General features: G+C 64.8%; 1 protein-coding gene across 6 annotated transcripts in view; it reads right to left on the reverse strand.

The window, feature by feature from the left end:
• Positions 1–402: 402 nt before the first annotated feature.
• The window catches only part of RGS12 (regulator of G protein signaling 12), a 120,133-nt gene continuing 104,402 nt past the window's right edge, over positions 403–16,133 (reverse strand). For 5 of the 6 annotated variants that reach the window (XM_023253348.2, XM_045056893.1, XM_045056891.1 and 2 more), the window contains 8 exons: positions 15,645–15,839; positions 15,305–15,378; positions 14,692–14,818; positions 12,581–12,677; positions 11,157–11,227; positions 10,660–10,813; positions 8,825–9,286; positions 403–893 (listed from right to left, as the gene is read on the reverse strand). In XM_023253348.2, the coding sequence (XP_023109116.2) occupies positions 667–893; positions 8,825–9,286; positions 10,660–10,813; positions 11,157–11,227; positions 12,581–12,677; positions 14,692–14,818; positions 15,305–15,378; positions 15,645–15,839 (1,407 nt within the window). In that variant the 3' untranslated portion in view covers positions 403–666. Of the gene's footprint in view, positions 894–8,824; positions 9,287–10,659; positions 10,814–11,156; positions 11,228–12,580; positions 12,678–14,691; positions 14,819–15,304; positions 15,379–15,644; positions 15,840–16,133 lie in introns of those variants that run through there. The other variant, XM_045056894.1, reaches the window with a different exon arrangement.

Genomic DNA, 16,133 nt, shown 5'->3' on the forward strand with positions numbered 1-16,133 from the left:
CTCTGGGGCCAGGCGCAGGGGTTGAGGCGGGGCCACCTGAAGAGTCCCCACTGCGCGTGGGAGCCACAGCAGCCCAGTGCCCCCCCGTCTGTGGGTCTCCCAGGCTGAGCCGTGCCCCCACCGGTGGTGGCCCCAGAAGGAGCCCCGCACTGACCCGCAGGGCATGGTACAAAGCGGACGTGACCAGGAGCCCTGACCCAGAAGGGCCGCTTCCTCTCACGCTCCGGAGCACCACGACCTTGGGTCCCGTTAGGTCGCCTTCATTCTCTTTGCCCACCCTTGACCTCAGCACCAAGAGCCATTTTCTTCTCAACCCCTCCCTTGATAAGCCCGCGAGACAATGGCTTCCCGAGCGCAGGGTCTATGGCCCCCGCACCCAGCATGAGGCTGACACTCGGGGGGTCCCCAAAGTTGATTTATTGAGGGAAGGCCGGAGCCAAGGGGCAGCAGGGGACAGGGTCCGAGGAACCCACTGAGCCAGCTGTGGCCAGCATCCGAGGCCGGGCCCCCCTGCCCTCTCCTGGTTTGGCTCCCGAAGGTGTGGCGGCCAAGGTGGCCCCTCCAAGGCCCTCAAGATGATATGGGGCTGTCCCCACGAGATCATGGGCCTCTGCACACGTGTCCAGGTGGGGAAGCTCAGGCGCGGGGTCGGGCCTCGGGGCAGCCTCAGACGAAGGTCGCGTGGTGTGGGCCGGCCTTGGGCTTGGCAGGCCCACCTGGGACGGGGCTCAGGCTACGGAGGTCCGAGGTCAGGGGCCCACTGGCCCGTGACCTCTGGGGGCCCGTCCGCACCCTGGGGATGCTGCTGCCTGGCCCAGGTGCCAAGCCAGCAACGCGGTCCACGTCGATGATGGTGTTGACTGGGAGGCCCTGGCTGCCTCTCGCTCCGCCTCCTGTCACAGGGAGAAGAGAGAGACTGTCACCAGTCTGCCCTGCCCTGGGCTCTGGAGCCCAGCAGGAACCCAGGGCAGCAGACTGCACCACCCTCGTCACATAGGCACAGGTGATCCGTGACCCTGGGCGCCCTGGGCCTGGGGCGGAAGTGCCGGGAAGGTCTGCCCTGCAGACAGCTGTCTGCAGGGCGCCGACCTCAACCTCTGGTTCAGTAAGCACGCCCCCAGGCCCTCACGGGTCCCCCGCCACCCAGAACGGCGGGGGGCTCCCAGCAGATGTGCTGCATGGTGTGGAGGGCCCAGCCAGGGGGCTTGGGCCTGAGTCATAAGAGGCTGGTGCAGGGGGATGGCAAAGGTGGGGACCCTGGGTCGGGTCACCTGTGCCCTTCGGACACTCCCGTGGCCCTCCCGTGGCCCGACTGTGGCTTGACAACATAAGTCAGCTACCTGCTGAGGTCCCCAAACCCCCCAGCCCGAGCGAGTGTGGCCCCCTGATCCCTCCTGCTGGGGCTGTCTGCAGGGCTCACCCTCAGGCCGGGGTGGGGGGGGGTCTCAGGGAAGTGGGGGGTGGGATGGGGCCCTTGGCCATGCAGGGGATTCCGGGGAGCAGCTCTCCCGAGGCTGGTGGGGGGGGACCCAGCACTGGGTGGGGGCTGTTCCTCAGGCCAGGTGCTCCCGGCCTCCCACCTGCGGACCTCAGTGTGGGGCTTGTCCGCAGGCTGGGGCTCAGGCCAGAGTCGGGCAGGGGCCCAAGCCTGGCTCCTGGCCACCATCCCCCCCCCCCCCCCCGCCCCAAGCCCTCCCATCCTGGCCACCTGGTTGTCCTCCGGACTGCTGCTTCGGGGACACGTCTTCACCCTCACAAAGTCTGGTCCTTCCCAGCCTCTCCTCCAGGTCCTGGGCACCCTTTGTCACCTTCCTTCCACCCCACCCCTGCCCCTGGGCTGCCTGAAACCACCTCGGAAGCTTCTAGACCCTGGGGGGGGGGGGGGGGAGTCACGTCTCCCAGCAGGGCCACTGGAAGGCAGAAGTGTGTCTTCCGGATGGAGCCCCGGGGACCAGCCTGGGGCGGCCGTGGGTGTGCTTGGCCACACCCTCGGCCCCCTTTACCTCGCTCCTGGCTCACCCTCGGGGTGGGACCAGCGGTGCCACCAGGGCTACTTGCGCAGGCAGGACTCTAGGGCCCTCGTCTGGCCAGGGACGGGCGGGAGTGCTGTCCTATCTGCGGGGGTGACCTTGGACCCTCAGGGGCCTGTGGGGGGCAGGGGGAGCCCTAGGCCCCAAGCCCCGGCCCACAGTGGACAGGCTGGAGAAGGAGCACAGCCCCCAGGGACACGGTGTCCTGCTCCGCTGACTGCCCGTCCCTGGGCCTCAGTTTCCCCAGCCTTGCCGTGGAGGGGAAGACTGTTCCCTCCCTGGTTCTAAGGCCTACAAGCAAGAGTGGGGATGACTGTGGAGGTCAGGAGTCCGTGCTTCCCAGCGGCCCTGTGGCCCCCAGCATCACCCGACCCCACCGCACCCCACACCTCTGGAGGCGCCTCCGCCCCCGCCCCTGGGGCAAGTCCGGGCTGCAGGCAGAGGCATGCACCCCCCCCCCCCCCGTGAGGGCGTCCAGCCCCACCTCTCAGCGACGAGTCAAGGAGGCGGAAGGAGGGCCTTTCACCGGGGCCTCTACGCATATCGGCATCAGGCGCCTGGCCCGCGTGGGTCACCCCCGACCCACAGAGGGCTGCTCAAGGCCCATCCTGTTCGGGCAGGTCCAGTGGTGGCAGAGCAGTTGGGGGGGTCGGTGGAGCTCCAAAAAGCCTGCCCTCCAGAAGGTCCGAGGGTCCACACGCCACAGACCTTCGGGTGCTCAACAGACACCCTGCTGGGGCCTGCTGGGATCTCCCCGTCCCGGCTCGTCACTGCGTCCCCACATCCCCAGCACCAGGCTGCAGGGCCTGGGGATGATGAAGTTGCTCTTCTCCTGGGACTGGGGGCGTGCAGAGAGGCAGGGATTTGCCCCCCTTAATCATTTGCCCCCAGTGTGGGCATCTGTCCAGGGCATGAAAGGGCCTGTGGCCCCACACGGGCTCAGGAGCCCAGTCTTCTCCTGTCCAGCCCCATACAGACCCCCTGGGAACACAGGGAGCTTCGGGGGTGGCGGTCAGGTCTCGGCCGCGGGCCCCTGGGCAACTCAGTGGGCTCAGGATGGGGAGGAAGGAGTGACTGGTTCTGGAGACAGGGCAGTGGGGGGGGGGGGTCCACAGGTCAAGGGCACGAGTGTCACAGGGAGGGTGGCCACAGGCCAGGCCCTTCCAGCCCGCCCTGCTCAGATTTGCTGCCCTGAGGGAGGGGTGGCCCCGGGCCTGTGACTCAGGGCAGGACCCTGGGGCCGTGCAGCAGGCTTCCCCGGCAGGGCCAGTGTGAGGACCCCACAGGGCCACACGGCTGCCATTTCCAAAGGGAACCTGGTTCTGCCCCGTGCGCGAGGCCCGCGCTCGGCGAGGCTCATGGAGGTCCTCTGTCCCGTGTCCCTCAAACACCCAAAACCTGGTCTCCTGCTCACTCGGGCTGCTCTGCCGACCCCTCCTTTTCTCAGGGCACTGGAGACCCTGTCCCCTGGCTGACCCCTCCGAGCGTGACCCTGCTGGAGCTCCCCCTGCAGTCTGGAGCGGTGGGAGCTCCCCTGCCCCTCGCGTGCCGTCCGTGGGCCGTCCGTCCCTGGGCCACCCCTCCGCTGTCCGCTGGCATTCTCTGAGCCGCGCCCCTCCTCTCGGGGACAGCAGGGCACAGGGCTGTAGAGTGGGGCCGGACCCAGAGGCCCGGCTCGACCCCTCGGCCACCTCCAAGCTCTCCTTCGGGACCCAAGCCCAGCTGCCTGTCCCATGGCCCTCCCTGGCCAAGAGGAATCCTCTCTGTCCTCCAGAGCCTTTGCTGGGACTTCTGGTGCCCGTGCTCTGGATCACCTGTGAGGCTGCCCCCCAGAAGCTCCCACAGCCTGAGGAGGCGTGGGCGCTGCTGAACTAGCAAATTCAGGGGGAAGGGAGGAGACCTCGGCCCCTGGCCCTTCCCAGCCCTCTGCTGGCCCCGGGTTCCCTGTTCCACCACTTTCACAGAGGCTGACTGGGTCCCCAGGCCCACTGGACTACGTGATGTGCTGGGCGGGGAGGGGGTTACTGGTCTAAGGGTCTTCATTCAGCAAAAGCCTGTACCGAGCACCTGCACGTAGCAGCACGCAGTGGGGGGAGGCGACGACTTCAGGGAGAATGGGGGCCGTGCCGTCCCGGGGCCACGTGGGGTGCAGGCGTGGACATGGGGTCCTGGGGGGGGCCGTGGGCAGGTGCTCTGGCTGTGCCAACCCCAGGTGGCCCCTGGCGGCTTGTGGTTCCCACTCAGACCCAGAAGTCACGTGGAGCAGACCTATGCAGGCATGGTGGGAAGGACGCACAGAAAAGGCGGGTCACCGAACATGGCTGCGCCGCGGGGGTCCCAGGGCCATCTCGTCCTCAGCAGCCGGGAGGATGGACTTGTCACAGCCTGAGCTGGGGCTGTGGGGGGGGGGTGGGGGGGGGCTGGGCAAACACAGTCGGCCCTGGGAAGCCTGCGGAGCCTTCCAGCCCAGCATCCAGCTGGGGAAGGTCTGCTTGGGCCCACCCCAGCCAGAGCGGGGCCGGAGCGCCTGAACACTCCCCTGGAAAGGGGTGTTCTGGCGAGGCCCCCGGCAGAGGGCTCCCTCCGACTCGTGGCCTGAGATTGGTGGCAGGCCCCCAGCACCGACGTATCCCTGAGAAAGCCAGTCACCTCCATGCACGCCACAGTTTGTACTGGGGAGGACTGGGCTGTCTGCCCCCCCAGGAGGCAGGTGTGCTCAGTGTGGGGGATCCCTTGGTCACCCGGACGGAAGGGACAGGCTTTTGCTGGAGAGAGCATTCAGAAAGAGTAAGCGCAGAGGTGGGGCGGGGCGGCGGAGTGGGGGGGGAGGGGGGAGGGTGAGATGGGGGTTGGGGTGGGGCCCTGGGACCATCCCAGGCCATGCCAGGCCTCCCTGTGGCTACCGTGGACACGGCTGGAGTAAGGCAGGGCTTCCACATCACCTGGGACTGGGAGCAGATGTGACACATCAGGACTACGGCTGGGGAGGGGGAGGGGGCCGACCACCGAGCAGCTACGTGCAGACAGGCTCCCGGGCCTGCAGCCGCGACAAGGGTTGTGGCCACCTTCATTGCCAAGGTCAAGGGCGTGGCCCCCCCCTCCCCCCAGCAAGTGCACAAGGCCTCTGATGAACTCTTCAGCTCGTTCCCATGGAGACCACATTCCTGGGCCAGAGCGACCCCCACCGGATGGGCTACGTGTTGGTGGAGCGAGAGGTCCAGCTGTCCGCCGGTAAGTAAGCTGTGTGCCTTTGGGGACCCCGGACACTGGAACAGTGGAGCCAGGTGTCCAAGTGAGCCACTTGTGCCCCCCAGACTGCTCAGACGCCGAGCAGCGGCCCCTCACACCTGAGCCCCCCAGACTCCGGGCCGGAATGGCCAAGCAGGGGCCCCTTCCGGGGAGGGGTGCGTAGCCCCCCTGGCCGTGCCCGAGTGGTCACCGAGGGGCCCCACAGTTGCTAAGGGCAGCTGGCCGGTGGGTTCCCCGGGAGCCTGGCCTCCTGAAAGGGGCCCGAAGGGGCTCAGCCAGGACCCTGACCCACACCCCCAATGCCAGCACGGCCAGACAGCGATGAGGAGGAAACCTGGGCTCCTCCCGTGACCGCCTGATGCCTGGGTGAGGGGTGGGGGCGTGGGGCCCTCCCAGCCCGTCCAGAGATAAGGAGAGATTTCTCCCAGCCCAGACCATCAGGGAGCGGCTCCAGATGTCCCCTCGCAAAGACCTCTCTCGAATACCACACGGTCGAGCCCTGTTCCCTGGGGTTCCTGGCCACTGACCCTCTTCTCACAAGCGGACCCCAGCCAAGGGTCCAGTACCACCTGAGGGTGGGGGAGGGCTGGGGGAGGGGCTGCCGGGGCTGCCAGTGCCCTGCCGGCTCTGAGCACTCTCACCGAAGATTCACTCCAACAGATCGTTTTGCTGACTGGGAAGCAGGTGCCCCACAGGGCACATCCCGACGCCCTCCGTGAGGATGTGGACGTGGGCATCTTCTCACACCAGTCAGAGGCCAGCACCACCCTGTGCACGGCCACGGAGGGCCTACACTTGGAATCTGACTCTCCTGCTGGGACCCGAGGACACACAGCCCCCCACCGGTCCTCCGCAGGACAGGAAGCGCCCAAGGGTGCCCACGAACTCCCGGGGCGTCTTTGGGAATTAGGCTCAAAGCAGCCACAGACTTCATTTTCAGGCTGTGCCTAGGGCAGGGGCGCTTTGCACCGGGCTCCCTTCTCGGTGCACACGTCCTTTCGAACACTTCTATGCTTTGGCCACGCAGGCGCGGACAGCCTCTTGGTGCAAGGGTGCTGGGGACTGCGGACCAGGGTGGGCGGGTGGTGTGGTCCTCAGAGGGACGCCCCCCTTGCCTGGGGGTGTGTGGCTGGCAGCCGGCCGACCGGCTGGGTGGCCTGGATGTGGCCGTGAGCTGGGGAGCCTGGGCCGCGGGGGCCACAGCACACTGTGCGTCTCCAGCGCGGATCCACAGCGGCCACCGTGTAGCTAAAAGTATTTCACGGCAGTTGTTAGAATCTGTGAGAGCGACTTGAGGGGGAACCTGTCCTCCAAGCTGAGAAAATTCAGTGCTTAGCGAGAGACGCTGTCCGCTCACTTGACGGAGGAATCTCGGGGGCGGGCTTCCTTCCATCGCAACAGGGAGGCGCCCGACACAGGCTTGTCGTGGGGCCGGAGATCCTCATGAACAGAGAGCCCACGGACAGCCCAGCTCAGAGGCCCCCACGAGGCTGGCCCTCGTCAAGCTGGGTTGGCGCGTGTCGCACAGAAGGAGGCCCGAGCCCCGTCCTGGCAGACGGGCTCATCGGCTCCAGGAAGACACGGGTGGGCGCAGACCCTTCACCACCCCTCGTGGCCCGTGTCCCTGTGGCCGGAGCCCTCCCTCTCAGCGGAGCCAAGAGCCGGGTGGGGGGGAGGGTGCTGGGGAGGCCTGGCTCCACAGGCCGGAGGCGCCTAGCACAGGGCAGCTGTGACATCCCGGGGGCCACGTCCGGGGCACGGAGGGCGCTGGCCCGGGTGCACTTCCCGAGCTGATGGTAGTTCCGTGGGAAAACCGCTCCCAGCGGGGTGAACCGTGCGGGCGGGACACCGCGACGCAGCCTTGGAGCGCACAGCCCCACCCAGGGCCGGCCAGCCCGGCGGGCTCCAGGTGACTGACTACCACACGACGCCCGACTCTCGTCTCCTGGAGGTGATGGCAGACCGGGGAGGCCTAACTACCCAGCGATGGCATCGGTGCTCTCGGGGAGAGGAGGCCCCTACCTGTCAGGCCACCGTGTGGCCGGAGCGTGGGGCCGGATCTCCCCGCACCTGCCCCGAGGGGCCCTCATTCAAACTGCCCCCTCGCCATGCTCACCGCTGAACAGCTGTGTCTGTGGGTATACAGGAGGCGCTCAAGAGTATCGCCTGAGTGAGTGGCACATCTGTATAAGCCACTGTACCAAGGCAAACCCACTGAAAGTGGAAAGAAACGTTCAAGAGAAAAAGAAGAGAGCTTTAAACCAGTCCGATGACAAGACCCAGAGTTTATTACTCTTGGAAGAACACAGACTCGGAACAAAGAGCAGAGAGGCAGAGTCAGCCGCAGCGCAGACGTGCGAAGGCGCGACACGGGGAGGGACCAGGCTTCTCCCGGTTTGGCATCCGTTCGAAGTCCGTGCGAAGTCAGTGGGCAGGTGCCCGGTGAGCCTGCCCACGTGGCACGTGCCCTCCAAAGCACCCCAATATGTACATATCTACAGAACGCACACGACAAGCGCTTCCCCGGCCCCCTGATCCCGCGGTACAAGTTGGATGGCCGTCGGCAAGGGGCCGGAGCAAAGATTGGCATTCGTGTCACCCCCAACAGCCGACCGCAGCCCGTGTCCGCGCATCACGGAGCACACAGAGGAGAAAGGACAGCCACCAGTGGCCCTATCACAGTGTCCACTGAAAAGGCTCCTCATCTACAGCACAGAGACGAGGGACGGGGGACAGGGGCTGGTGACGCATGCACACACGTCGGGACACTGGTTCCGAGTGGGGCAGAGCTGCTCCGAAGGCCAGGAGCCCTGCTTCATACACCTCACACTCGTGGCTCGCGGGCAGCCGTATCGCTCACCTCCACACCCGCTAACTCGAGCGTCCGTCCGGAGGACACCTGTGCATATTCCAGGCCCGGGAACCCCCAGGACTCCCGAGCCCCGGCCCGGCCACGCGGGGCCAGACACGGCTACAGTCTCACGGAGTCGGGCGAGCGGGCGCAGCCCTCCCTACAGAGGACCTGGATGCCCTTCCGAATCACACGGGGCCTTACCACTTGCTCAAGACAAATGCTATTTGGTTTCTAGTCTCGAGACTAAAACACTAAAAGCGCCAGCTATGCACGTTTTAAGAACAGCACGTACGTTTTCAGAAACTCCCCGGACCTCGCGCAGAGGCAGCAGGGGACCCGGGAGCGAGGAGGAGGCTGGCGGGAGAGCGCCGCCGTCTGTCCAGGCGGGAGCCACTCAGATGCATCACCACTTCCGGAGCATCGCGCGGCCTCGCCCGCTCGCCCTGAGCCCCTCTGTGACCCGTCCCGGACACACGCACACGTGCTCCTAAAGGAAAGGCAGAGGCGGCCGGCCCACGGGGACCGTGACGATAGCGGCCACGCCGGAACGCCTCATCAGCTAGAGGATTGGGGTAGAGGGTGACTTACCATAAGTGTTTCTTTTTTTATTGGAAACTGAGTGGACAACAGCGGGCGGACAGCGGACTAGCAGAGACTCAAAGGTGAGGGGGGGGGTCAAACCTGGAGGTACCTGGTCTCGGAGGTCCGGCCGAGTCCTGCGGGGTGGGGGTTGGCGGCAATAAAGTGCTGTTGGGGCTGCTGATGTCCCCCTCCCCCGTGAGCGTCAGGTCGGCCACATGCTCGCCCTCCATGGTCTGGACGCCCCCGGCCTCGGCTTCCTGGGCGTGGGGCGTGGGGGTCTGGGGGGAACTGAAAGGTGGGCTTTCGGCCGAGCTGGGGCTCGTCCCCGGGCTCTCGTGGCAGTCTTGGACGGGCCCCCACGGCTCCTGGGCCCGGGGAGCCTTTTCCTCGCCGTTGCTGGTGAAGCTTCTCTTGCCGAGGCCCTTAGCCGCGGCGGGCGGGGGGAGGGCCAGCTCCAAGGGGCCGGGGGGCAGACGCAGGAACTCGGGCAGAACCAGGTCCTCCTTCCTTAGCAGCCCGCGCTGGTCGTCTGCTCTGTTGCTCTGAGCTTTGGAAATGAGCTCAAAAAACTCTATTGGAAAAGAACCCCACAGCAACCCAGTCTGAGAGAGGTTCAGAGCTGGGCACGCACAGCAAAAAGTTCACCATCTGGAAAGCTCTGGTCGTGGGCTGTCCCACTGCCCTGAACTCCAGGCCACGGGCCGACCGGGCGCCGCCCTCCATCACCACCTGCACCCTCAGAACTGCGGGGAGGCCCCAAACTAAGGGGAGGCCCCAAAACTAAGTTGTGTGAAGTCCAGACCCGAACAGACCAAAGCACCTGCTGGACGTGCTGTGTGCGGACGGCTTTGGTGATGTGTTTGTCGCCCACACTCTGATTACACCTGGAGGCCCGGACCCTCCTGATGATTGGGGGGGGGGGGCGGCACCGGAGGCACGAGTGAGCCCGCGGCCCCCCAAGACGGCAGCGTGTGAAAGCTGGGCCTCGAGGGGCCACCACCTTCTGGCAGAAGGTGGTCTGTCTCCCACCTTCCTGGAGGGGGAGGCTGTGGACGGCCTGCCCTTTGCCCCTGGCCTCCTCCAGAGCTCCTGCCCTCTTACCTGGGCCTCCGCCAGCCGTCACTGGAGTTCACCGTCCAAAGTAGACAGAGTCTAAGCTGAGCTTTCTCCAGCATTTAAATTACACTCTTAGTTTTCAAAAAATGACCAGGAGTTTAAAATCTCAAATTGTAAAGACTCTCAGCAGTGAGCAGGCGTGTGTCTTACTTCTGCCTCCTCGGTGGCCAATGGAGGCCGGGGGAGGTGGGGCGAGCAGGCTCAGGTTGGCCTTCACAGGGGAGCTAGCGGGGAGCCCAGCTGACTAGGAGGCCCTCCCTGGATCAAACTTCAGGCGGCTGTAACAGCTGTTAGATTTGATTCTGCTGTTACAGGCTTTCAGAAGAAAAAGAAGTTTCCATAAGAGATCACCTCTCCTAGGGTCTCTTGGACCACCCTTTCTCTCCCCTGCAGGCCCGGGGAGTACAGGGCATCCAGCCCAACAGGCTAAGGCACACGCCTTCCTCAGGGCCTCTGACCGGCAAGGTCAGCGAGCCCAGGGCCCTCCCAGCTGCCTCCTCCCTACCTGGCACCCGCCCTCCTGGTGGGGACTCTGGCCGGGGCCCTCTGACACTAGCTGGGCCCTCATACGAGTGGGGAGGGAGGGGTGCAGACAGATCCTGGGGGACCGCTCGCTGTGCCCCTCAAGGGCAGTCCCTGGCTCCTCAGGGGCCTGATACTCAGTCTGAAAAGAGGGAAGAGTTACACCGAGAGCCACAGGCTGATGCAGGGGTAAGGCAGGACAGCATCCTCCTGATGTCACTAACTCAGAGAAAGTTCTAACGGTTGCCCTGGAGAACTGACATCGCATTCACTAGAAAACACGGAAGTTTTAAAAAGTACACATACCCTCTGCTTCGTCCAAATTAATTTTCTGATATTTTTTTTTCCCAATCTTTGCAATAGATTCTTCTCTCTTTGAAAGCCGGGGATCCCTAGCATTTTTTCCATTTTCTCCTTTTATTTTAATAGAATTAGACTTGCCTAGTGTTCTCTCCTCTCCCTGCATTAGAAGGAAAGTCAGAGTACACACAACCCATCAGTTAGAGACAGAAAGGACCCCTGAGACACATCGCGTCGCCACACGCTTTACGTGCCTTGCGGAAAAGCAGTCGCAATGATGGAGTTTGCAAAAACACCCCACCCCCCACGCAGGGGAACAGAGAGCCAATGGCCCGGGGTCAGGGGGAGCCGGGCCCCTGCAGGGGAGCAGGCGTGCGGGGCCGGCCCAAGCAGAGAGCCGGTGGGCACGGACGGGCGACGGACAGAGGGGCGTGAGGGGCCCGACCTGAGCCGCGCCAGCCAGGAGCCAGGAAACCGGGCGGACGAGGGCAGAGGGGAATTACCGTAGCCGAGTGATTTCTGGAACTGGAATTTACAGCTACGTTCTGTTTGCCTGGTGCACTTTTCTGTTTATCTGTGGATACCGAACACAATGAGATAAGCTTCGTAATCACAGTGAATCATAAGTCCGCCTGAACGTTTAAACATAATCACATTTATATCTTTTCGAGAGAAAGCTGTCGAGAAGCCAAAGCTTTTCAAGATCCCTCACTTCATATGCACACACAGGCCAAAATGCCGGTTCAGAACAAGGGACGAGAGACCACCGTCCCCCACCCACCGCGTCGGGGGCAAGATGGCAGGGCGGGGGGGGGGGGGCATGGCGGCTCCACCCTACAGTTACGGGGACTTTTTGGACGTGGTGAAAGAAAGGCTCGTTTCAGGTACTGTCCGGCATGAAGATTCTTTAGACAGCAGAAGATTCTCACATTTACGACCTATTTTCAGACATGGCTGTTGCCCCAAGTCAGGGCTACAGGTCGGCCTCTGCCAGCACCAGAGGTCCAAAGCCCACTCCGCTGGGCCCGGAATCACCTAGAGGAATAACAGCGCTCCTGCCTGAGAGCAGCTTTGCAAACACGCTGGGTGCACCCGCCTGTGGTGCCACCGTCACCCCACCCCACCCCGTCTGGCCACCAGGCCCCCGAAAGAGCGCAGCATTCTCTGGGACCGAGGGTGGGCCAGGAAGATCCCTCCTCCGCCACCAGGGGGCAGAGAGGAGCAGGACACTGCAGTCAGGGAGGCCACCCGGGGCGGGGGACGGAGACCTGTGAGCCCAGCTACATTTCAGAGCAGAACGCGCCCCCACTGGGTGGGAGCCTGGGAAAGGGAAGACGCAGCCCTGAGTCGCATCCGGCAGCTCCTTGCAAAGTATCTCTGTGCCCGGGGACTCAGCAGACGGTTCCGGAAAGCCCTCTCCAGGAGGCATGCTTCCTACTGCCCTCAGCCTAGGTGGGGGCTGGGTGTTCTGAGGAGAGCGCAGGCCCCTGAGGTGTTGGGGCGAAGCGCAGAGGACTGACTGCTGACCCCGAGGCTGGGCACCCGGCGGTGGGGACCCAGCCTGTGACCCTCGGGCCCAGCACCTCAAGGCCTCCCGGGAGGGAGCACTCTGGCCAAAGCCCCAGAGACGGGGCACGTTGGACCTGCGCAGCAATCCTGTGGGGCTCCTGGCAGGCCTGTCACCCGCCCCTCTTACAGCCGAGAGGACGCGTTCAGCTGTGCCAGCAGGCGCGTGGCTCCTAGAGCGAGGCCCTCGTGCTCCCGGTCCCTGTTGTTGGCCTCCTGCCCGCGGTCAGGGCTGGACCAGGCTGGGGTTGGATCCTGCCCTGTGAGGCCCTAAATGAGACCACGGGGTAGCAGGGCTGGGGGCTTTCAGGAGGCAGAGCAAAGGGGACCCCAGCAGGCTGGGGACAGAGGCCTCGCTCACCTTTTCCTCTGGAGGGGTCCCTCTCCTCCAAGATGACCCGTTGCCCGTCCAGACTGGATATGGGGGCGCCGAGGTCCAGGGGCTCCTTCTCTCCACTCTAGAAGCAGAGATGGTGCAGGGAGTGACTCACCCGGGTCAGAATTTTTTGGATGCTGTGTGCGTTCCAGCTGCTGACGGGAAGGCCGTGCCGGGCCTGCTGGAGTCACGTGCCAGGTGCCCCCAGGCCCTATCACCTGGGCAGGGCTGCCTCAGAGGGCGCTCGGTAGGTGCCCAGCCAGCAACGCAGGGGACCGACCGACCTGGGGCCGGCCACACACTGCCGACGTGGGTAACACGGGTTCCGAGCAGTGGCTGACCTTCGGGGAACGCCTGCGGCCCAAGGGATGTGCGTGCGCAGGGCTGCTGGCCTACAGCTCGTGGAACAAGACCCAGGATGGGGGGGGGGGGGGGAGAGCGCTTGGGGAACGCGGCGGACATCTCAGTCCACAGACCCAGCGTCTTACACGTCGCATCCGCTCCGCACACCTCTCCTCACCTGATGAGGCGAGCGTCAAAACCCACCTCCCTGACCCGCAGAGGCGGTTGGGGGGCGAAGGGCGAGAGCGAACTGTTTCCTCTGCAGACAGGCAGAGGCGACAGCTTGCAGAGCCACTTGAGGTCCCGGGCGGCACCCTCAGCTGTGGCCACGGGGCCCGCCCTTCTCCCCTCGGGGAACCACCCTGCTGCCCAGGCCACACCACTGTTCAAAGAAAGGAATCGGAACTGGCAGTTTGCCTTCCTAAATTCCGTCGGCCGAGAGGACAATTAAAGTGACCAGATGCCAAGTCGGAGTGACTGGTGCCAGACCCGAGGGAAAGGACCGACGGCTGATGGGTCTGCCCCGCTCTCCATGTTCCCCGCCTAGGTGGCCGTATTCACTGGCGAGGCCACATCTGTCACAAGCCATGCCACAAGAAGTGTCCGTGGCCGGAGACCCAAGGCGGCTGACCCTCTCTTCCCAGTGAGGGTCTCAGCAGCCAGAAAGCAGCTCACCCAGCAAACAAGCCCATTCTACAGACAGGGAGACTGAGGCAGAGAGCAGTGAGGTGCTAGCTCAGGATCTCAGAGTGAGAGCAGGAGGCCGGGCGGCGCCCAGTCCAAGTCCCTCTCCGTCCGGCATAGTCCAGACTCCGACAGCGGCCCTCCCTGCCGAGCTGGGGAAGCGGCCCCGGGCTACCCTCAGGATCCCAGTGAACAACGCAACACGGCCCCCTCGTTCATTTCAAAGCTCTTGAACGATCTGGGGCCCAATTCAGAGACCATAAAATCCTCCAAATACTCGAAATCATAGATTGCTCTGATAAAGTTCCTTCTACGAAGAGAGACCACAGGGCAAACACTGTACCATTAACCACCACGCTTCACGGTAAGCGGGCACAATGCGCCACAACACGTCGGTGATTTCGGCACAGACCGGGCCGCGGGAGTGCCAGCCTCCTGCCCCAGGACGTCCCCCCGAAACCGTCTGGCCACAGGGGGAAAGGACCCTGCCCTGGTTCACTCCGGCTTCTTTGTCCCCGCGTGCGGTCTCCCTCACTTGCTCACGTTATGCCCTGGGGGCCCTGCTTGGACATGGCGCATTTTTAGGTCTCAGGAAATGTAAACTAGAGGGCGCACCCAAGGCCGTCTGCCAAAGCCCGGCAGCTGCTCAGGGTGCGGGACGTACCCGTGCCCCTGGCTCCCTGCCAGCCCATCAGATCTGCAGACGGTGGGGAGATTCCAGGGCTTTTCAGTGGTTGGTTTCTCATTTTTGCTTCTCTGGACCCAAACCACATCTCAGCTATCACCCAGAGCTCCCTGGGAACCATCAAGGTGTAAGTAAACAGGGAGCATTTCCACTCACTAGGACACCCGCCCCCCAGGGCCTTGGCGTGTCCCCAGGTCACACACGCCCGTACGTGGAGCTCCAGAGGTGGGCCTGCACGCCGCACCCCCTCCCACCACCCCCCCCCCCAGCCCCAACGAAGGTCTCACATACCCGTGTGAGGGGTGCCAGAGGCAAGCCACGACAGCGAGCAGGCGCTGGGCATGCCGCGTGGGGAACTCAGCCGCAAGCCCCCCGGGTCACTCACCAGCCTGGCCACCAGCTCATTCAGGTGCAGGCCGTACTTGGCCACCACGGGCCGCAGGACTTCCGTGACGGGCTTGGTGGGCTTGGCCTTGAGTCCCACTGACCGGTTGATCGGGACCAGATCCAGCCTGGTTGGAGGGGGAGGAACACGAACACGTCTGCTGCAAGTATACACTCAGATGTTCCTTCTCAAGGACGGGATGACGTGGCACCCACAGGCGACCCGCGGCACCTTGGGGCTCAGTAGCTCGTGCCAGGCTGGGGCCGAGGAGCACCCTCGGCACGAGAAGGAAGCCGGGAGGGGCGTCTCCGAGGTTTTCAGTGGGCTGTCATCCCGGGCAAAGAGGGGGCCCGTCCTGGATGGCCAGCACTGTGCTGTCCCGCCTGCCCACCCCTGGGGACACCTGTGAGGCAGGACAGACAGTGACCGGCTGCGGGCTCCTGGGGACTCGGTGCGGCCACCGCCACCCCCCACCCCACCCCACTCCCCCCACCCCACAAAGCGGGTGCCTGCCTTCCCTTCCCAGCCGCGCACGCAGGGCTGGTGGGGACGCCCCCAGAGACGGACGTGTGGCCCAGGAGACCCCGTGGAACAGCAGCAGCGTTTTTCGTACCGAAACAAAGTCCGCTTTTCCAGCCGCAGGTCCCGAGACTCCAGGATGCTACTGTCTTGGTGCAGCACCAGAGGCTTTGCAACACGTGGAAAGAACAGAGACCCGAGTCAGAGCGGGGGCGGGCGAACGCCCCCGGAACGCGCCCCTGCGTCCTGCCTGCAGCGGGACAGCCGTGCGTCCCACGCGGCCTCTCAGAGAAGGCGGCCCCGCAGACAAGCTAAGTCAGCGCCACGCGTCCCTGCGACCGGAGGGCCCAGGCAGCTCTGGCCAGCAAGACAGACAGAGACAGACCCGCCGGCACCCCCACCCCCGGGCAGACCCCGGGGCGAGGGCCCTGTACCTTGTCCCCGCCCACCAGGAAGAGGTCCACCGCCGCCCCGTTGAGGCTGTGTCGTTCACAGAGCCCAGCCAGGACCTCCTTGATGGACAGCCCCGCCTGGACCGCCACCACGCAGGACGTCCCGTCGGGGAGCTGGACGCTGCAGTGCCTGGCCGCCTTGTCCCGCTCTGGCACCGAGGTCCTGCAGGCCTCCGACTGGGGAGCCGGGAGATGAACGTCACGATGGGTGCACAGGCACCCCGAGAAGCACCTCCCCCCGCCCCCCGGCCCCCCCCCTCTGGCCAGCACCAAGGAGCCGACCAAGTGGGTGGGGCTGCTAAGTACCGCGCGAGAAGGCAGCTGTCTCTAGTCCTTCCCGGCCTGTGACCCACTCACAAGGGCCGGGCTTAACGAGCCACTGGGCTCTGAACGGGACGGGCCCTTCGCGTGTTGTTTTCAGGGGGTTTGTGTTGGCCCCAGAGCTGGAAGCAGACGGGGCCGCCCTGTGGA

This window comes from Felis catus, chromosome B1 (assembly GCF_018350175.1).
Source record: "Felis catus isolate Fca126 chromosome B1, F.catus_Fca126_mat1.0, whole genome shotgun sequence".
Taxonomy (NCBI): domain Eukaryota; kingdom Metazoa; phylum Chordata; class Mammalia; order Carnivora; family Felidae; genus Felis; species Felis catus.